Source organism: Rhododendron vialii, chromosome 11a (assembly GCF_030253575.1).
Source record: "Rhododendron vialii isolate Sample 1 chromosome 11a, ASM3025357v1".
NCBI lineage: Eukaryota > Viridiplantae > Streptophyta > Magnoliopsida > Ericales > Ericaceae > Rhododendron > Rhododendron vialii.
This window is the reverse complement of record NC_080567.1, coordinates 30,833,550-30,855,996: the sequence shown is the minus strand read 5'-3', so window position 1 is coordinate 30,855,996 and position 22,447 is coordinate 30,833,550. Positions and strand designations below refer to the sequence as shown.

Below are 22,447 nucleotides of genomic sequence, written 5' to 3'. Positions count from 1 at the left end.
TACAGTATTAATCCTCGATTAACTGTTCCCCCGTCCTAATTGGCTAAAAAATTGATTAATCAAACAGAATCGCAAACAAACATTTTCGCAAATGCCTAAGTAGAGACCGATCTCCGGATTGGGCGAGAGGGGTGCCATAAAACCCTTCCCCTCTCGTAACCTGGCTCCCGAACCCAGATATGGTTATGACGGACTGGTTCCTTAACTTTTTCAAATCAAACAGCGCGACAAGTGCTTCGAAATACGGTTCCTTGGGTGTCGGACCTTCAAACCGGAGTGGCGACTCTGTATTTTTGCGAGCGCTTGTCGTCCAGCTGAAAGCGCTCCCGCGAACCGGCACTTTTCTCTTTTAGGAGGAGAACGGAATCCCTTCCTAGGAAAGAAAAAGGGGCACGCATGCCCACATGATCGATCGGAAGGTGGCGATTATGAGAATACTTCATATTTTATTTTGTTAATTCGTATTAATAATATAACTAGTTTTAGTATTTCCTTTATTTGCTTGTATTTTTGTAGGGCTCCTGTTAAGATGGTTCGCTCCTTTGGGCCTAGGGTTCGAGATTTGCTCTTGGCCTTCTCCTCACCCTGCAAAACAAAGCACGACTAAAGACCACACCGGAGGTTCTTCGGAATGGCCCTCCGGTACAAGAATCAGTATATTTGTAGAAAGGAACGAAGAACCAAGAACTAGGGTTTTTAGGGTTGTGTTGTCCGTACCTCTTCGAAGAAGGCATAATGAGGTCTTTATAGAGAGCTCCTGACTTGGCCTCTAAGATTGCACCTACGCTCAACACGTGTTGGCTGAGGTCACCCTTACGTCACGGTAGGGTTTTGTAACCGTTTGTAGGATGAGCTGGCACCTTCACGTTCTCTCATATCCTTATCCTTAACCGTTCAGATGACGTCACATTCATCATTGTGGCCAAGGTTGTCATTCCCATGTGGGTGAGATGGAGTGATGGCCCCACGCTCGTTCGGGACCGAGCGTGGTGTGCGACCGTCGAAGGGTCTCTGGCCGAACATGATTCACGACCGTAACAGGATCGGAGACCGAGCCGACTACACGAATTGTTGTTGACAGAACTTTGACTGTGGGACCATCGACACGTCGAACCTCAAGGTTAAAACGATTTAGACTAGATTGGACAGCTGGATCTCGTTCGGCATGGCACGAGCCATTTTGCTCGGCCTGCTACAATTTTAATGAAGTGCAGTATACTTAGTTTACTCTTCCACATTTGGAAGTTTAAATGACACATGGCATTGTCCTACACACTTGGAGGTTGAAAAGAATACTTGGCATGTTTCTACACACTTTGATGTTAGTGGAAAGTTAATTTGGACAAGTGGAAGCAAAGGAGAATGAAGAGTATTGAAAAAGTTAGAAAGTTCTTTCCTGCACATCTTTATTTTTCTATAAATAGCCTTTTTAGGCCTCATTGTAAGACACACATCCAATCGCTCAACGGCTTATCTTTTTATCTTTTCCTAAGAGTAGTTATAACTTGTAATCGTTCACTCGACTGTCTTAGTCAATTGTACTTCTATTTTGAAGATTAATAAAGTTCATTTATTATTCTTCTTCCATATTTCACCCACTTCATTGTTTACTTCCAAAGAAGTCCTAAAAATGGTAAGGAACCAAACTCCATTTTTTCACATCCACATTCCAACACTCATTGCACTCATTTTAATCATCTCCGTTGATTTCGATCAATCGAGAAATTTGATAAACAGTACTCTTGAATCTTGATGTTATGTTCATTGATTTTGGTAAAGGATGATTAGTTGTATAATGTATCCAAGAAATTGATAACATCAATGACTTGATAACAACACGATACCAATTGCATAATCTAATAATGTGCCATCAATCGAGAAATTGGATAAACAGTACTCTTAAATCTTGATGTTATGTTCATTGATTTTGGTAAAGGATGATTGGTTGTGTAATGTATCCAAGAAATTGATAACATCAATGACTTGACAACAACACTGCAAGTTGGGAAGTTAGGCAAGGACTCTGGCGGCATTTCGGGGATTCCGTTTGTTGACCTCCTTAGGGTGTCTCATCCTAGCTTAGTATTTTTTTTATTGCTTCCACATTTGAAAACATTTTTGTCTAATATTTGGATCCTCTTTATTATTGTTGTTTCATAGATATTGATTGGTTCATGGGATGTTTATTCCTCATGCTTTTGATTGGATCCAGTTGGTTTAAGTTATTGGTTGGGAATGTTCTGAATAAAAAATAATAATAATAATTGTCATTTTGGAGGCTTGAGAGTTTTAATTAAATTTCTTTTTAGGCTGCATGATCTACGAGCTTTGGTTTTGTGGTTCATGGCCGGTACCAATTGCATAATCTAATGATGTGCCATCAATGACTTGACAACAACAGAATACCGATTGCATAATCTAATGATGGCACAGGACAATACCATCTATTTGGAGGGTGGAATTACACAAAGCCCAAATAGGAATTATAAAGCAATCTCCACTGATACTTGGAAACAAAAAGATACATCTTTATTAATTCTAATTTTTTGGCTGGGATGAGGGGTTAAAATGCCAGAGTTCTAGTATATGATTGACATACGTGGCCAATATAGTACAAAGATGCAACTTATCCAAACTATTTCCAGCAAGGGAAATCCAATGATCATAACTTTGGCCACTTCCCCACCAAACAAGGTGGAAGGGAGCTTCATTTGGTAAGCATAAGCTACGTTAGAAATAAGGTGCATGCCATCTTTTAAGTCACTCCATGATATGACATATTAGAAGATTATTAGATAGTGAATTTAAAAAGCAACCTGACATCTCCAAATAAAATCTTCATAGTGCATTGAGTCATTTCTGAAAATACCAGTGAAGAGTATACAAGTTGCGAACGGTCCTATCTGCATCAGGCGACAAATATTTTCCATTCTCTACATCAAGATCTAGTTGTAGAGGGAACTCATAGCGGTCATTTGTCTAGTTTAAAAGTAAAATAAGTCTTTCAGTAATAAATGTTGAAAGCAGAAGATTTTATACACAAGTCAAGTTGGTTGAGTTCAGTATTGTTTATTAATTCCACTCTCTGGAAAAAAATGCCACTACAGAGAGAAGTGCGAGACAAGATCCCACAGAGAGTACTATATCCAAAGCTTCACTGCCAAAAGAGTTTTGTACTAAAGGATTAGAATTCGAAATCCATGATATGATGAAGGCTTTAATCTTATGAACATGATGAGCCCCAGACCTGTATATAGCACCAATAGAACTCCCCAGACCAAGGACAAGCCCTGCAATACCCCATATATCTTCCTCTAAACCACTACAGTTATCATCCAGCGATTCAGCTGTTAAATATGGATCAGTATCATCTGTAGCCAGTGGGAAACAAACAGATACACTTTCTAAAAGATCAACCAAAGATGGAGATAACTTGCACATTATCTGAGATAAGACCCTGACAATTCTTCCTAGTATTTCTACTTCTTGGATCTTGCACGTTTCTTTTCCCAAGTTGGAGTTGTCAGAAGCTTCAAACCTGGTAAGAAGATCCTGACATGAAAAGCCCAATCCAACTCCACAAGCTCCTTTTACAAGGGTGCTTCTGCTACAAGATGCAACCTAAAAGCACAACCATCGATTGTAAAATTTTTGCAATGGCGATTTGCTTACAGTACAGTACATGTCATGTACTTTGATAGTCCCATGCTTGATAAGTTTATTTTTGTTAAAGACACGATTGGAGGAGGAAGAGGGTGGGAAAGAAGTTCCCTCCACAAAATAAGCAGAACTGAAAACAAACATAGAAAAAAGCTCGCTTGTTCCTTAAAAACCTGCTTCTGCTTGACATCTCCAAAACTAAACTAAACTAACAAATTCAATATCCAACGCTTTTAGCTCGTGTAATAATCCCCAGAAAATCAGAATCATATCTTCATTATGAATTTCTTCCCCTACATCATTCAGAAACTGCAAAGCAACACCTAAAAAATAACCTTTCCTCGAGAATAACCCAAAAGCTTACCTGTAGGTTCTGTCATTAGGAGGCGAGAGAAGAGGATAGGATAACAATAATAACTCCTTCCTTTCAGGGAAAGTATGGGGAGGAAATGTTATAGAAACTTCTCCTTTCACAACAGAAACTATCCATGACTACAATAAGTGAAATGGAGGGATACTTTGAGAGGCAATTGGGATGTGAAAAAAGAAGAAGTAGAAGCACTAAAGGTGGCTTTAGATATCTTTCTGAGCGACTCTCACTTTTCTTCTCAGACAAAGAAAGTGAATCAAATCCTTTTAGTGTCTCTGCTCTCCTTTTCCTCTATTTTCTCTTATCAAAACTTCTCTTCTCTCCTGCTAAATAGGGGAGAGAACTGCGAAATCCCGTCATAACAAATCATGGGAAGAAATATCAATAGACCTTGAAACATCCCTGACCGTGTACTCCCTCATAGCACACATTCTTTGGCATTCTGCAAAATATCGACATTGATCTGAACATGTCTGAATTTTTGAAATTATATCAAGCTGGATAAAAGATATTTATCTTTTGAGGGTTGAATCAATCTCATTCAATTGGAAGTACTTCATCTTCTCATTCATTGTCCATCTATATAATATTACAGGACTGGTTTTGATAGCTCTTTAAAATAAGTCGTACAAGTTTGAGAAATCAAGGCCAAAACAATCCACAAAAAGAAGGATTTGTAATGGAATCTTTACAAAAAGAAGGAATTCTTGGAAAAGTAAGACAAAAGTCCAACTAATATATATAAGCTTCACAAGATATTAGCTATAACGTGTTTACCAACGAAATAAATTCATCGTACTGAAATCATAAAAAATTTGAGACCAAAGTGCAATTCCAAAAGAGTAGAGAGGCAGACAATTCATAACATTAAAGTCCACTGTTTTCCATGCCAAACAGTCATTTGCAAAATGCAAAAGTCAATTAGATAGCCGACTCTTGACTGGCTTGAATTTTTATGCAGTTTCCTACATCCAAAGCATTATGAAACGAATAGATATACCTTACAAATAACACAGAGGGTTTGCATTTAGTCCGGAAAGAATTCAATGATGTGAAGCCGATTTAGTTCAGCAATAATGCAAAAAGAAAGAGATCAGCCTTCCCATACAAAAGCAAATGTTACTCATTCATAACAGTGCCTGTCACAACAGTTGCAAACCAGTACTCTTGAGGGCCCCACTGAAGTTTGCACAATGGCACTACTTGTGCAGGTTCAGGTCACACCTCTTGCAACAATAAGATCATATAATACACGACCGTTCAGGTGGGAAAGTGTCTCACGCCGCTCCAGTATAACAATGACGACTCATACATGAACCTTGGTGTGCATCTCAAGTTCCTAAGACATTCCAGAACTGAGGTGCAAAAGTTGCCTTATGCAGTCTGGAAGTCATGTTTCCACAACACCCATAAACTGATACCGCGCTTATGGAAGAATCTAGCCACACTTTGCCTCACAACCTTGGCTACAATAATTACCTTAGCGTTCTCCTTCGGTCTAGTAAATAGTCTTGTTATTATTTCCTTTTGTGATTATAAGGGTTTAACAGCCATTATGATTCCTGCAATCACCAAATGGCTGGACGTCTATATCAAGGAATAGTCAGCAACACAAGTACTTCTTCCCACAAGCTTGCAAGTCTATTGCTTAGGCTTGCTGGCCCTTTGCCTACCATTTTGTGTCGCCTTGTGGAATGCTAACAAATCAGTAACTCTTGTTCACAATTAAAGAGACACAATAAATAATTCCGTTTGACCAAAAAAAAGAAAGAAAGAGACACAATAAGTAATATGCATCATATAGAACACAAGCTGTAAAACATGAGTTGTAGTTGCTCTAGTCTCCTACCAAAACTCCATTCTTTCCAGGTTCTAGTTTATTCAAGTTCCAATTTTACTGATTTCTTATTTGCTTTTTAATCTTCTTACTGAAAACACGAAAGAAATATATAAGAAACAACGTTTCGATTGCTACAATTACTTTCAAACAGAGGTTTACTGTATACCATGTTCCCACCGTGTGCTCCAAGCATTTCACTGTGTAATGGGAACATTCTCGAAACCTTGTTTGGAAACCACTCCAAGCATAATAACTACTAGTCATAGTGCCATACCATCAGAATCCTATAAATGGCTAACAGAATACAAATTGACAACATATTTACAGCAAAATGAAACGACAATGCCAACACAGCAGCATCAGAAGAGTATATGCACAATAAGCGAAAAAAAAAATTATACACACAGAGTTGATTGACATGAGTAACCTACGGTTTTGCATCCTTTTGAAGCATGGGCAAAATAGTCTGAACTATGAGCGGTATCATCAGAGGATGTGAAGCAAGTGAAGGAAGCATCCCCAAAAGTTTTAGCTGCAGCACAGTTTGCAGAAAAAGACTTCCAATTTCATTAACAAGTGAAAATTTCTTCAAAAGTTAGCACGAAATCATTAGTACACAAAGAATGTGTTAAAACCTTAGCAACATTTTATGGAAGCTACTATCATTCACTCCGCTTGGTTCCCAACTTTGAGAGTAACTTTCAACTCTCGGCACAATTTTCAATAAATTTCTCTTTCTATCTCTCTCCACTCATTACCACTCAACTCTCAAAAATAACTTTCTAAAACTTAAACCAAACAAAACTGTTAGCAACTCTCCACTCATTACCACTCTTTACCAGACAATATGTTATTGTAGTACAAAACTGTTAGCAACAATGGAACTCCGAGCTTAGGATCCATAATGCTGACAACAGCCAAGAGATCTACAGCTGAACTCCCCAGTTTATCGTGCATGACCAAAACGCTAGCAATTGCACTTAGTAACAAAGGCATTTCTACATACCAAATAACAAGATAGAGTTAGTATGATGCAAATTAACTCAAGTACTCCAAAAACAAAAATCACAGAAAAAAAAAATTCTATCCACCTGTTGCAAACGAAAACTTCTGTTAAAGAACTGCTAGCATTTACCTGCAAGGAAGATCTCTTGAGACTGAGAGATAGGTAGCGAAGACTTTCGTCTTTCTACAATCCACAGAGCATATTCTCTCAGCTGAGAAGCTCACATCTTTGGCACATTGTGCATATTGTTGATACTGGTTCCATCATTAGAACCAAAATTCAAACAGAAACAACTTGATAGTGAAGGTTGATCCTGGAAAATATGAAAGTGAAGAATCAAAGGAAAAATATTAAGCCCTACATATAATGTAACTTAGCAAAAGTTTGGTATACTTGACCTCTATATAAAATCCTTGTATTAAATAGGACCATGACCACATAGCATGCGGGTGGGAGTCGAACCCTCGGCCCAAGGCCTCTTGAGGCCCCGGTTGCCGGGTCACTACAACTGCCGCAATCCCCGGGGGTTGCCCGCATTAACCATTTGCAAATGCCATCTCAGCTCAACAATGTGTTGTGAAAGACAAATGAGTTGGAAATGTTCGGAGTCACTGGACTCTTCATCTTCTAGCTCAATGGCCAAAAGTTTACCTTAACCCGAGAAGTATTCCTTTTAAAACAGCAACTTACGTATTTGGAGTGATCTCAAAACATTTCCAATATGTGTACGAAACATTTTCTTTTCTTAACGACCAAAACAACATAACCGAAACAAACTTCTGATCCTTGTTCCCTTCTTCTCTTCATTCCCCATGAATCATGCACTTTTCTGATGTCTTAGATTTACAGAATCCATGTATCACATATTTGAACGTCTGGCTGTTGGGGGTAAAGCCTACTTTCAGCATCCTATCCTGAAGCTCCATCAACTTACCAACATCACCGGCCTCACACAAAACCTTGAGGAGCGCATTACAACATTCTGTGTCATAAATTTGAAATTCCTTGGCAATTAAACCAACTAGAGATTCTGCTTTATCGAGTTTCCTTTCCTTGCACAACCCATATACCAAAACTCTGCAAATTTGAATATCTGGATTCATTCCACAGTCAACCATTTCACTCATTAACAACTCACCCTCCACACTTCTATCTGATCTACACAAGCAGCTTATAAGAGCTTTATATGCAATTAAGTTTGGTTTCATATCCTTACAAACCATCTCAGCTTTCAATAGTAAAGCCTCCTCAACAAAATTGCACATGCATAGAGAATAGATCAACTCATTGTAGATTTCGTCTTTAGGCTCATGACCAGATTGAGACATTCTCTCCAGAAGTTCCTTCGCCGCATACGGCCGATTCTCCTTACACAAAGCAACAATTAGGTAATCAAAAATATCTCGACAGACTGAAACCCCAAATCTTTGAAGTTCCACAATCACATTCAGAGCAGAAAGCAACCTACCCTCTTTTGCATATCCTTCTACGAGAATCCAACTGGTAAAATCGTCGGGGCAAATCCTGTTTCCAACCATTTCAAGCAACAATGACCTAGATTCGTGCATCATTCCCTCCTTGCTATAACCACATATAAGAGTATTATATGTCATTAAATCTGGAGTCAATCCTCTATGAACCATCCTATGTAACAACTGATGAGCCTGTCTCACTTTGCCTTCTTTACAAAGTCCATTCATCAAGGCAGTATACGAAACCAGATCCGGCAACACACCCCTTCTATACATAATCTTATACAAATAAAACGCGTCTTTCAACCTTCCCTTCTTACAATAACTATCAATCAACGTATTATACGTCACAATATCAGGATCAAACCCTTCTTCTTCAATCTTCTCCAAGAAATCATTCACCTTGTCCACATCTCCACCTTTACAGAAGACATGAGTCAATATATTAAAAGTATGTGTATTCGGGTGTATCCCAATTCTCCCCATTTCCTCATAGATCTCCCAACACTCATCAGTACAATTCGACTTCAACAGTCCATCCAAAAGACGATTCAAAGCAACTACATTAGGAACAAATCCAAGCTTCACCATCTCCCGAAAAGCTTTCAAACCTTCTTGAACCATACCCGCTTTCACATAAGCCTTAACAAGCATATCAAAGGTGACCGGGACCCAATTGCACTCATCCACACACACAACCAAGCTTCGAAAAACATCAACATCAAGCCCTCTATTCAACTCAACTAACTCAGACAACAGCGTCATTGCCTTCGAAAAGTTCAGAGACCATGCCAAAATGTGAACAATAATACAGTAATGACGGGTCGAGGGTTCAAGACCCAGGTCATTTTTCACCCAGTTGAAGAAAGTGAGAGCTGCTGAAGAATCAGATTGGCATCTCAATAAAACCCTTGAGATTTCATTGGGACCCAGGTGAGGAACAAGCCCCTGTAAATCATTGTGGGCAATAGAAATATGGGTATTATGCTGTTTAAGATTTGAGGAAATGAGATCAACTATGTTGTTAGGGTTTTGGGTGGGAGGGAGGAAACTGTAAAGTGGGTTTGAGATTGATTTGGTCAGAGAAGTTGTTTGGGTTTGAAGAGATGAATTTGATGATGGTGACCACGAAGAAAACGAGAACTTTGATGTGAAAATGGGACTGAGGATTGGTTTAGAATTTAATAAGGAGTTTGTTGGTGTTGGAAGAATTTGGGTAATTGGATTGATTAATGATCGCTTCATTTGCTGCCAAAAATAAAAGCAAAAACCAAAGAGGTGCTCTACTGAGATTGAAAGGGAAAATATACGAGAGCAATTAGAGGAGAAGATAGGGAAACGAAGAAATACCGGAAGAACTGTCTGGTTTTTCCGATGTCACAAATGGATGTCTTCTTTGAGAAGAGAGAAGTGCGATTCGCCGCAAACTAGTGCTGCTGCTGCCTATAGGTGATAGCCGAACTAGTCGAGTAGGTAATTAATCATGCTTTTAATATAAAACTAGCAATGTGGCAGCAAACCACGCACCCTCATTAAATAACCATTCCCCCTATGAACGATCCAAGCCTAGCTAGTTACAGAAATGAGTTCAACAAGACCCATAATTTCAGCTCCGGGTACCAATTAACCAAACTAGGGATATAGCTAGCTCAACAGTAGCTTGCTTTTCTTTTTCTGGGTAATGGACTGAGGTTAGTCGGTACCAGAGGTTTAACTTTGAAAAATGGCTGGGTTTTCCTCACTAGGTGGAGGATCAAGAACAAAATCAACAACCACCCCCCAAAACAATCAACACCATCATCAAAGCAATCTACCGAGCGAAATCTACCCTGAGAGCTCCTCTCGGCTTTACTCGTCCTTCCCGACTCGGCGCCGACGCAGTCGTCAATCGAGACTGATCTGGAAAAACCCAAATAGTTTCGAAGGTCTAGAAGACTAGGCGTTGAAAATCCCACTGGGGGGGCGCGGGTCGGAGCGGGGATTCAACGAGAAAAGGCGGCGATGGTGTGCGACAACACGCCGTGGTGCGATGAGGGAGTTTGCGGGACAGTAGGATTAGGGAGAGTTTGTTTGAGCATTTGAGGATATGAGCGGGGGATGTTTGTTTTGAAGAGTTTGACAGGGCTACGGTGGGTTGGGTGGGTTGGGTGGGTTTGAAGAGTTTGATAGGGGTAGGTTTTGAGGATGATGATGAAAGCCTCCCTTCAAGATTCTCAAATAAAGACTTACAAAAATAAGGATTTGTTTTCAAATTTAAAAACAATAAATTTACGAAAATAATTTTTTTTTTAGGATTTGATAGATCAGATGTATCAAACAAAATTCATAATGTGTATTTTTTATTTCAATAAATTTATTATTTTTAAGTTTGAAAATTACAAATACAGACTTATTTTTTCATTGAGATTTATCAAACAAAATTCATAATGTGTATTTTTTATTTCAATAAGTCTATTATTTTTAAGCTTGGAAATTGTAAATACAGACTTATTTTTTTAAGGGGTTAAATCAGAACGGGGCCGAAGTTGTGGGGTGATGTTAGTTAAGATGAATTGTAGAAAATGCCCTTTGTGTTTAACGGTGAACACATACGGAGTTAGTCTCAGGGACCATTTAAATACACATTGTAAACGCTGGGATGCAATAGATGCAATTTGTAAATTGGGGACCAAATTGAAATTTTGCTAATACATTGGGGACCATTCGTAAAAAAACTTGACTTGAGGCTAGTCTATCTAGACTCGAACAAATTTTTTATCGAGCCAAACCCGGGTTGATCTCGCATAATTAGAATTTTTGATATATCATAGACCGAACGAGTTAGTCCATCTAACATAATTTGAATTTTAGATATATCGTAAACCAAACAAATTAGTCGAGTAACAGCTTGTTTGAGATTAATTTGAAATTTTAACAAACCTTACGAAAAAAGTTCAAGCTCAATTTGCGGATATAACACGAACAAAAATACAAGCTCATACTTGGGTTCTTTTGGTTCTTCTAGAAGCCCTATGCTGCCTTTCAACTTTGTGGAATCCGGATCCTAATCCGTGACAAGTATGCGCCTATTGTCTAGTGTTCAGAAGGCAGCGAGATTTGACTTCCACAGGGATATGGTACTACTAAAGGATCTTGATCATGGATTATCAATAGATCTAAGCCGGATTCTCTCTGGGTCGATGTCCAAGCGGTTAATGGGGACGGACTGTAAATTCGTAGACGGTATGTATCCGTAGGCATTATGTCTAGGCTAGTGCAAATCCAACTCGGCCCATAAGACAGACCAATGAAGTATCAAAAGGGAAGAAAATGAGGAAATTTTAGCAAAAGATAACACAAATCCAAGTTTCCAAAAACATAATTTAGCGAAAAGCAAAAGAGCTATGACAGTTAACGAGCGGGTATTATTATTATTATTATTTTTGTTGAAAAGCAACAAAAACCAAAATGAAGAAAACGAACACAATTAATGCAGAGCATGGCCTCATGGGTTTCTCAAAATTGACTTGAAGGTATCATCAAGTTGGCAAGCTTAAGCTGCTTCTCAGGAGGCAAATAGGCTCTCAAAGAAACACAGGCACAATGCATCACACGAAAACAGGAGGATACGGCGTAGGTGTATCAAAACCGCGTTCCCGATCATAAATCCTCTCCGTGGATGCCCACAAATAAGAAACCAGGGACTCCGCAGCCACCCCCCAGCTGCTGTAATCCAATAAAAGAGAAGAGAGGGTAACTGGTACGTAGATCACGCAGCACTGTTACTGGGTCCAAAACCAGGAGAGGCAAATACTTGGAGGAGAAGCTACCACAGAGCAGACCAAGAAACTGCAGAGCCTGCAAGAGAACCAGGATAAATTTAAGAGCATAGAAGTTGAGGTGCTAGCATAAAATAAATATCACAAGAAAAAGTGCGCGTAGTTGGTTTCTATCAGTGCGTGTCTACGACAGTAGACAGGATACAAACTAAGTAACCTTAGGTTGATACAAGAAGTGTCTAGGATTTGAACTCAGGACCTAGAGATTAGTAGGTACCAGTCCCCTTTTTCCAGATTTAACAGTTTGTATGATAGGAAGTAGTAGATAATAAGTAAATACACCATAACTGTGTTTGCAACTTGGATTCCTCTGATGTACCCTAGTTTTCCATCAGAAAGACATCAACGACACCTTAAAAAGAAAATTTATTGGTGAATATGTAATTTGAGCAAATAAGCCCCCACAAAATGAAACTGCTGTATAATGTTGTTTGTGTTTTAAGGGCCCCATAAAGAAACTGATATAAGCCTACTGAGTGTGTGGAGGTCTCCAGATATATACGCCGCAAAAATGTTTTCAACAACTTTTAGTTAAAAGCAGCGGCTAATTTATTGTAAAAATGTGGATCGGGAAGGTAAACCCCCCACAAAAAGAAACTGCTTTTACACAAGTGCCCCATAAAGAAAATGTTGTAAGCCTACTGACAAAGATAAGCAGCAAAAAGTTTTCGACAACTGTTAGTATGATTTCCTTTTCGTGCAAAAATGGAGATGCAGATAGGCAAAAGTCTACACATCCGCTATGGACTGTTGCCCTCAACACCATATAGCCATCTGCAGGGACCCACTGCACCTATGTTGGGGCTGGAGTAATGAAAACTTGAAACCTAGAAGTGAGCGACGAACTCCAAATGCTTACCCATTGAACTAAGTTAACTAACCACTTTGTGGAACAACTTATAGTATTAGTAACTAGACACTGAGAGATAGAGAGAGAGAGAACTTATGACATGCCATTAACATTTATACCACCATACAACTCTCGGTATATCATTCCAGTGACGTGAACAGAAGAATAGATTTTTCGCACTCTGCCATCCCATTAGATTGACAAGAGCATAGGGAGAGAAAAGTATAATATTTTTTCATTACGATAGTGTTTTCAGCAGCTGAAAATAAATTACATCTAACAAGACTATAATCATGCATCTGTGACAGAGCAAACAGACAAAAGTCTTGGGATGGCACCAATCAATAGCAAAATGAAATGATAACATATACAAAGAATTGAGCCCTACCGTGGAAGGATAACGTGTTACACAGCTAATTTCCACTGCATCAAGAAGCCACTGCCTTTTGATACACCCTTCAACATGTTGCAGAGCTGCCTGCTACAACGTCTGCCAAAACATCCCAAATACCTGTAAAGACAGAAGGTAAATATGCTCAGCAAGCACAAGTTTGTGGTCGTGAAGGCATACACCATAAAAATGCTCCTTCAATTCCAACACAGTGAACAGAAATATAAAGATGCCACTTCTTGATTTACTGGCTAAGTGGCTATAGGCCATATTTATAGTAGTTATTAACAAAAACAAAAGAAAAACTTTAGTCCATAGTTTCCCGATTTCAACTATGTTGCCATTTCGTTAAAACTGACCGACTGATTTAGTGTTCAACAGATATGCTTTCAGTTTCCACAGCTCACTCAACGGGATGGAACCAATCTTAATAAGTCCGGCCTTTGCTCGAGTCTTTTTCGCTACCTCAGAAAAGTCACTATCGCTTTCCTCTATTTGTCCTTCCGGAACCTGTACATGGCACCAAAAACAGTTAACGTTATCTAACAAATACAAAGTCAAGAACTCAAAAGCTATCACATGTATGAAATATATAGCAGAAACGAATTTCATTGCCCCTAAACTACTCCACAAGATCTCTACAACCCCACACACTTCCACAAACTCTCATCTCTCGCATGGGATGTGTGTGGACCCCGCCACCCATGAGTAGGACCCACACACTCCACGCGAGAGGGGTTGGGAACTTGGTACAGTGTGTTTGTAGTAGCAAAATCAACTACTTAATCGCCATTGCTCCACACGCACAACGCAAAAACTCACCATTAACATCGTAAATCACAAGATCATTAGACAAGTTGATTAGTTTGGTTTTTCTGCGCTGTCTAATTCCACTTTGAAAATTGACCAATTATCAGAGAAAAAAGATGGGACCCCTCGACTCCTATCTGTCCCAATCTGTTTGAATTTTTGACTTTAATATGGAATAATATTACTATATATAGGTACCGAGAGGAGGGACTGAGCTTCCATCCAATCTTCTTCCCCCTCCGGTCCCGTTTAGTTTTGGCCATTTGTGAACCCTTTTCGAACTCATAACAATGGATGGAGCTCGCCGAAAACATCGATCACATCAAAAATCATGTTGATCAGATACCATTTGATACAATTGCACACTTTTTATTCCCATCAAGCTTTGTCAAGAAAATCATGTTTGTTAAGTTAATTGGCTAAATATAATGAACAAAAACTATTAGGAGGAACAAATCCAACAATTGCGGAATACCATTTGTCCTAAATTAAGAGCATCATCTCAGTTCTAATATATATTTTTAATTCTATATCATAGGAATTTTTTAGATTTATCATTCATGGGACAGAAATTTTATAAATAAATGATTATAACTTAAAATCCAGAACAATAAAAATAGTTGACAAGTTACAAATTTTTTTTAATCTTTTCTGTACAATTTCAACCTCATTTTATATTTTTGTACTTTTCGAATTCGAAACCACTGCTTAACCTAAAAACCGTTGTTCAAAAGCTGCAAAAGGAAACAAAGAACCAGTCTGAAAAAACGATTAATTAATATATACCATTAAAAGGAGAAAAAAGCAAAGGTGTCGTTAATACAATGTCAATCCAAGCTGAATTAGATGGTTTTGGCTCTGGGTTAATCGACTGCCCCTTTTTCATTGTCAATCTCGATTTCCGCGAGTTTCCCAGGCGATAATAACCACTGCCCACATGTACAGTTACACAATCAAAATCGTGAAGAAAAGCAGAAGAAAATTACACAAAATCAAGAAGGCAATGCTATTTTCCCACTATACTGAAGTGAAACAATTCCCTTTGTAATGATCTCTGCAGATATCATTCTCTCTTATTCTCTTCCATCTCGTCTTCAAGATCGGAAACGTCGGCACTCTCGCCATTCTTCTCCTTTCTATCCTGTTTGACTAAACTGATGTCACCTTTTGGAGATCCCTTGCACAAGGATTGAGCTTCATCGTCATCCGACTCGTCTCCCATTTCATCCGAGTAGGCATAACTGTACAGAAGTTACATAAGTTAGGAAAAAAGGTTGGAACATCCCATTTTGGTTAACCTCAAGTGATTTGAGAAAGTGAGACAATCTGAAAACACGTTGTTTCATTTCTTTCGGCTTTTCCAATTAGGGACACTCTATGTTGTGCAGAATCAATCTTACACATTAAACCTTCACTGAATGAACCAAGAAATAAGGACGGGAGGCGCCCACGAGCACTCAGGGTGGGTTGGGTTGTTGAGTCCGTCAGCTGTTCCTACCAAGCAAGGTTAAAAGGTTATCCCACCATCACTAGTTTACAGTATGAATATGGTCCAGAGTTCAGAGACCAAACAGTTCATCTCACAAAAATGAGGTTATGTCTTCCCAGCAGAAACCAGATTTTACAAGATAAAATCCACAAATAATAGGTATTGAGCAGAAGGGTCGCATGGTGAGCAGAAGTTTGACAGAAGGGAACGATTGCCAAACACAGCATCTACACTTCTTTAGAAGAAGCTGACCAAATTTCAACAGTGATCTTTCCTTTCTTTTCCTTTGTTCTAAAAAGGATCATTGTTTCCTTTCTTTTCCTTTGTTCTAAAAAGGATCATTGTTTCCTTTCTTTTCCTTTGTTCTAAAAAGGATCATTGTTGTAAAAAGGATCATCCTTATAACCATCACTCCTTCCAGTCATCTCTGTACTACTTGGATTAACCCAACCAAAGTTTCAGTTATTGCATATTTGACAACCGCAAAAGCTTCAGTAACAGTTGGATAATGGTACAAAGTCAGAGCAGATGCTGTAGCAAGATTTGGTAAACATTACGTGCAGTTCAACTTATGGCTATTTAACATTCAATACATACCGTTGGGAGCTCTGCGATGGGGCCCAGAGATAACATATAACACATAGCAATACATATGCAAGAATATCCCAGAAAGCATTGATCATCCATGCACCCTGCCACCTCTCATTGAATGGATCTGTTGCTTTGAAATAGACCTGCAGAGGGAAACAAATCGAAATGCAAAGATTTTCAGGCCCATAGGCCATAGCCCTCTACTGCTCCTAAGTGAACTCAGAATGAGAATCAAAACTAATCTCCGAAACTTGGTCACAGCGTGATGTTTGTGGTCAGGATTTAAGCTTGTTACTTGTATGGTAGCCATTGGTAATGCCCCAAGCTGGCTAAGAAGAGGTCATGTGGTTGTTGCCAGGGACTCAGGATTGAAGCATGCAAGATACTGAGATTCACATTAAGCTGTAGATAAAACTAGCCAAGCTGGCTAGAGAGCTTGGCGAGTCATGTTCCAGCCAAACTCCAGGATAGAGTTCTTGGCTGGACTCAAGTTCGAGCCAAGTTTGAAAATCGTTGAACCAAAGAACTCAACTCGTTCATTCTAATACTTAGCCCAGTGTGGTTTGTTTGCAGAACTCCCGCCAAGCTTTAGTAAGTTCTTTTCGTTATGTAACAACAGAATGTAGAAGGTTCTGTGATACAATTTTTTTTTTATCCCCAACAGGCCAGGAATTTATAAAAAGGCAAAAAGAACTCAAGACACTATCTAACAGAGGAGAGTAAATGGCCAAATTTTCAAGATGAAGGCTGTAATGCCAGGCAGCAACGGTAGAAACCTGATTCCTCCATCGATTTACCTCTTTTTTCACAAGGATTGTAAAAATGGCTGAAAATAATGCTCAACTGATTGCACAATAGCCCAAATTCATTTTGGTGATGGCACAAGAATCGCTTTAATTAACTACAAGGGGAAAAGATCAAGAAATGGAGCTGCAAGGAAAATGGCTCAAAGCATGTTCTACAGATAAGATGCATACCTCAAATACTATCCAAGCAACCGAAGCAATCACTGTGACTGCTAATGCGTTTGAGAACTTTCTATAAATGTCCAACTTGACAGAACTCCTTTTTGCCTGGATATAGAGAAATTTTGTGTCTAAATGCCAATTCTATGAGTAATGGAGTAATAGAAAAGAACATGCAAATTTGGCTTTATGACACTATTTCAAGTGCCATAAGAAAACATGAAAATTGTTACCTGTAGCTGATCTAGTGTCCTCGAAAGAGATGTGAAAATCCATAATATTAAGAATGCATCCAATAATGCATCAGGAAGCACTAGAAAGACCCTCGCTCTTCCTGCTACGTCATTTATGGTTCCCACATACTCGGTAATATTTAGCAACTCAGATGCCAAGAAATAAGTTACCCCAAGAAGCAGAACCTTGATGGTAAGACCGCCAAGAGTAGGACGCACCACACCATATCCCATCGAAACACAGAGTATAAGAAGGTGGGAAAGAGTTCTCCTTAAGGCTCCAACTGTTACAACCCAAGTTGTAATTCCAAGCGGCCTAGTTCCTGTGTTATTGAAGTGCGCATACTCAAAATACCAAAGAGTCGTCTCAAATAACCCAAGAGCAATAACAGCAGTGATGCAGTGCTGAAGTTGCAATATGTCCTTCCAATATCTCACATACTGGGAGAACCAGATGAGGCTAAGCAATACGTAGGCGAGAGCCATGATCACATAGAACTTCATTAAAGGGGCCATTCTACCAGGTAAGTATCCATCTGGATTCTTCCACATAGTCTTGCCACTCATCGTCAGTCCCTTGAGTGTGGGATCACATGATATAAAGAACAAGTTGTACATCCCAGTCTTACTGATGTAAACCACCTTATTATCCATATGTGTAGACAGATAGTTTCCATTGAACTGTACATTTAAGACGATAGGCCAGTTAATATTGGTCGCAGAAGGTATTCTAATGACTTCACCTTGCTTACAACCTTCCAGCTTGGCAAGATCGGGAGTGCAGCAGATAGACCTCTGCCCACCATAAGGTGAACCGCCAATGTTATCACGATCGACGGCTTCAAATATTATTACTTGGATCAAGCCGGTGCTATGTTCCATCTCTCGGTGCTGGTCAGCCGCATCTTTACTCCTCCAAAATGTGATATTGTCAAATCTAATCCAATTTTAATTGTCAGATGGCAAAAATCTAATTTACAAAGAAACCAAAAAGGTGCCAATAGGGTACAAACAACATGCAAAAATAGAGGGGCAAGAGAAGAGAAAAGAAAAAAAAAACACACTTCATGACTCCACAAAAACAACATTCAAGTGGAAATAATCTACAGCATTAAATGGAGGCTGGAGCGCCCGATGTTAAAATTAAAAAATAGTGGCAAATACATCCTTACCAGCAGAATTCATGTTAATGCTTCTAATTTAAATCACCCACACGCTCCCCATGTTTACCCAACCAATAGGGAAAGCCACATTTTCACTTGCCATCATATATATGGCAAAGATAAGACACTAGAATGAGAAACCAGTCTTAATACGTATTCCACGGACACTCCACAAAACAACTGGAACTCTCATGACCAATGTTACACGGGCTCGAGAACGATTACCACGTGTAGCTGTGAGTCCATAAGACCTCCCTGCAATCACAATCTAGGATATGGCATTATGCGCCAGCTAGATAGTGTGAAAGCAAATAAATACTCAATGATAAATTATTAGGAACCCCCCTACATCCTTATTGAAAGCCAAAGAGCTGGCGAGCAAGAAAGGGGCCATTACTATAGACCGGCCAACATGCAATTTATTGTTCTATCAAATGGGATATACTTCTTCTTCAAGCATCATTAGAAAAAGAAAAGCATCCCCATGCGTGTTAATAGTACAAGTCTTGGACACCTCGTTTACCCTTACCCTTGTCATATTTGGTGGCCACGGGCCAATTCTACCACTACTAGTTCTGACCTTACAAATCAAAGACACGGATGTCGCTGCTGGCTCTACTACGTAGTCAATTAATCCACCTAACATGTCTTTGGGACTTTACTCTCCTTGTCGCTGGTAAAAGAAGAAGCCAAAATGTACGAGTTTATAGTATTGAAAAGTAGCATCAGATGATGATAAAAATAATATAATCTATTTTGGCTCAACCCTTATGACATTTGTCATTGCATGCCAATGCCTCCTAAAGTCATTATTTTTCCAGCTCATGCTTACAAGTTTTCCAGGTCACGCAATACTTTGCATCCACCGGTTGCAATGTCATGCAGAAGTTGACCACTTGCAGCTAAACTTGTGATGTAAGTTGATTACTCAAAAGCATCGAGTATGTATCTCTGTCATAGCTAAACTTGTGATATAAGTTGATTAACCAAAAGCATAAGCCAAGAAAAAGAAAACTCAAAACTAGAATGCGCAAGTGTGAAGCTCTCCTAAAAATACTCTGCAGTCCCATAGTTCTCTAATCTCTCTTGTGACCAGAATTAGGCAAAGAGCAAACCTAAATGCCTAATATACCTATAAAAAACCAACACAAGTTTAACAGCATAATAACGGAATGAATATGTATATGGAACATATGTCACGAGAACTGATCAATATAGAAAAGGAATTATGGGCTGTAGAACAATCACCTATATTTGGAAGGTAAAAGACATCTAGAGAGAGACAGAGAGAGAGAGCTTGTATTCAGCTTAACAAATTGCAATCCCATGTTAATTCCACTACTAGTTCTGCGGGAAAACAAACTGTGATGAAATCTAAACCCAAGGACCAGAAAACTTCCACCGCTCATGAGTACCATTAAACTATCTTCTGGTTCAGTCTAAGAAGCCTCGGAATCGCAAATCACGGGAAGGAAAATGCTAAAAACAAACTGTTGTTAAAGTTTAAAAACTGTATTGGAATATGTGAAAAGTGTGTTAAGGGTGAGAAAAAGTGAAAAAAGTAATAAGTGCATTGGAGTATGTGTTTCTCTGAGCTTATCACTGGTAGAAGGGCCCTCACGTGAATTCGTGAAATTCAAGCGTGCGCCGCAATGTGGCAGCAGATCCGACACAGTATCACCAATCACACGACTCACATCTCAAATCTAGTTTGAAACCGTCCGTAAACAGGAATAAATGTGAAAGAGAGATGCCAGTACCGGATGTAAGAGCGGCCGTCGTCGATGGAAGAGCGGGCGGCATTGTCGGCGGGGAGAGGAGCGGCGGTGCTAGAGGCGACGATGCCTTCGCTGCCGCCGGAGAGAAGGTAGGCATTGCCGACTTCTCGGAAGGGATCTCGGTCGTAGACGTGGATAGAGGCGTCGGCGGATCCAGTGGCGGATATCAGGAGAGCGAAAATGAGGCAGCAGGGGACCAAACCCATGCCGACAGAATAGCGATTCTAGAGAGAGAGAGAGAGAGAGAGAGAGAGAGGGGATCGGCGAACTTGATGGAGCTGTTACTGATAACAGGAGTGTGCGAGTGTGAAAGCAGTTGCGAGAAGGTGAGAAGTTAGCGTGATGTTGACTCTTGTCCAGTTGTATGAAAGAGGTGGTGTCTTGCCAAAATTAATTTGAGAAATTCGAAAGAAAATTAACCCGAAAATTATTTCGAAATAGAAAATTATTAATTGTACAGATTTACTTTGAATTGTATCTGTACAGTTGATTTGTCCATTCGGGATAATTTTTGGATAGATTTTCTTTATACTTAGCACTCCTCAATTAATTTTTACGAGTAATAATTTCTTGGATTTGTTATTTACTACTTATGTTTTTTTTTTAAAATGTCAATTTCATTTCATATTAAAATTCGAAGGCAATACAGATTTTATCATACAGATTTCGTCAAATGATACATGAATGAACCAAAACTTTCAACACTTCGACACAAGCACCCCGCTGAAGCAAAACCGATGAAACACCTAGATTAGAAACCAATCTATGTCCAGGTAGTAGAGAAATCCAAACGGACTCCAGCTCAAACCCGAGAAAGCATATATGAAATTTGGATGAACACCGAAATCTCCGGTTGCAGCCCAATCGCGCGACCAAACTGCCGGCACAACCCAGACACACTGAAACCCAAACGCAAATGAAAACTTCGGCCAAGCAACCCAACCGACGCTAAACCTAAAATTATTAACCTACCACCAGCACCCACTAGACCTAGAAAAACTAGACCAGTACAAGCCGGACTGAAAAACCAGCCGAAAAAAACCACCGGGCCAAATAGCCACGAAAAGGAAAAGAAAAGCAACATAAAAACCCCAAACTACCAGCCTCACCTTTATTAGCCATACCGACACCCACCGTTTGCCGGACCACTACACACCACGCGCTACTCAGCTCTGAGCTGCACCAGATTCGCCGAGCAAAAAGGACAGAACCCATCACAAGTGTTGAACCACCAGAGAAGACACAGATATCGGAATCAAACGAACGAAAGGGGGAAACAAAGGTAGGAAGGTCAGGTGGGTGGGAGAAGAGGGGGAGGAGCGGGGGGAGGAGGGTGAGCGAGGCAGAGGACCCCTCCCCAAATCTGGATTCGGATTTTCTCTCTCTTTGGCGGCGATTTCTCTCTCTCTAAATTCCTCTCTTTTCGTGTTTATTTCATTTTTACTACTTATGTTGGCGATGAGAGAAATAAAGTAGTATTAGTAGGATCCTCTTCCCTGAAAAACTCTTTGGTATATAGGCACAAAAAATTTTGAGACATGAGAGATTGAACTCCGTACTAACCACCATTTGTATTTTTAAAATTTGTGTCATTTTTTTTTATTGATTACTTATATCTTTCAATATATAATAATTTCAAGATTTTGCGAATTTTTAATAACAGAACTAATTGAGATTGATCTATCAATCAAAAACTATATTACATACGGAGTATGAGTATTTTTTAAGGAAAAATCATTTTCTTTTTTAAGATCCATATCTAATAAGCAGTTTGTTTTGGTCTTTATTCAAAAAAATTGAATTTCAACGTTAATTTTTTACTTTTTAAATTAATCTCGTCATTATGAAACAATAATTCATAAATAAAAAATTGACAAATAAAAACATGAGAATAAAATAACTCAAATGGATTATTTAGCCAAACAGTAACCTCGCGTCCACAAGCCTCAACATTGCGGCCACTAACCAAACTTTACCCCCACACACAGAAACCTTGCAGCCAGGCGCCAGC

At 39.3% G+C, this 22,447-nt stretch overlaps 2 protein-coding genes across 3 annotated transcripts; both read right to left on the bottom strand.

Moving 5' to 3' along the window:
• Positions 1–3,177: 3,177 nt before the first annotated feature.
• LOC131308825 (pentatricopeptide repeat-containing protein At5g40400-like) lies at positions 3,178–10,530 on the bottom strand. Of its 2 annotated transcripts, none has more exons than XM_058335852.1 (3): positions 7,006–10,530; positions 6,302–6,402; positions 3,178–3,621 (listed from the first exon to the last, which is right to left on the bottom strand). In XM_058335852.1, exon 1 carries the CDS (start codon positions 9,591–9,593, stop codon positions 7,680–7,682), a length of 1,914 nt encoding a protein of 637 aa, XP_058191835.1. In that variant the 5' UTR covers positions 9,594–10,530; the 3' UTR covers positions 3,178–3,621; positions 6,302–6,402; positions 7,006–7,679. The 2 variants fall into 2 exon arrangements, with proteins under 2 accessions (XP_058191835.1, XP_058191834.1); XM_058335851.1 differs by lacking the exons at positions 3,178–3,621; positions 6,302–6,402 and adding an exon at positions 6,499–6,868 and having other exon boundaries at positions 7,006–7,189; positions 7,275–10,530.
• Positions 10,531–14,977: 4,447 nt separating this feature from the next.
• On the bottom strand, positions 14,978–20,797 carry LOC131308824 (uncharacterized). The gene is made up of 5 exons (XM_058335850.1): positions 20,419–20,797; positions 17,496–18,432; positions 17,275–17,370; positions 16,304–16,440; positions 14,978–15,458 (listed from the first exon to the last, which is right to left on the bottom strand). The coding sequence occupies exons 1-5, from the start codon at positions 20,640–20,642 to the stop codon at positions 15,281–15,283; spliced, it is 1,572 nt and encodes a 523-aa protein (XP_058191833.1). The 5' UTR covers positions 20,643–20,797; the 3' UTR covers positions 14,978–15,280.
• Between the last annotated feature and the right edge of the window lie 1,650 nt (positions 20,798–22,447).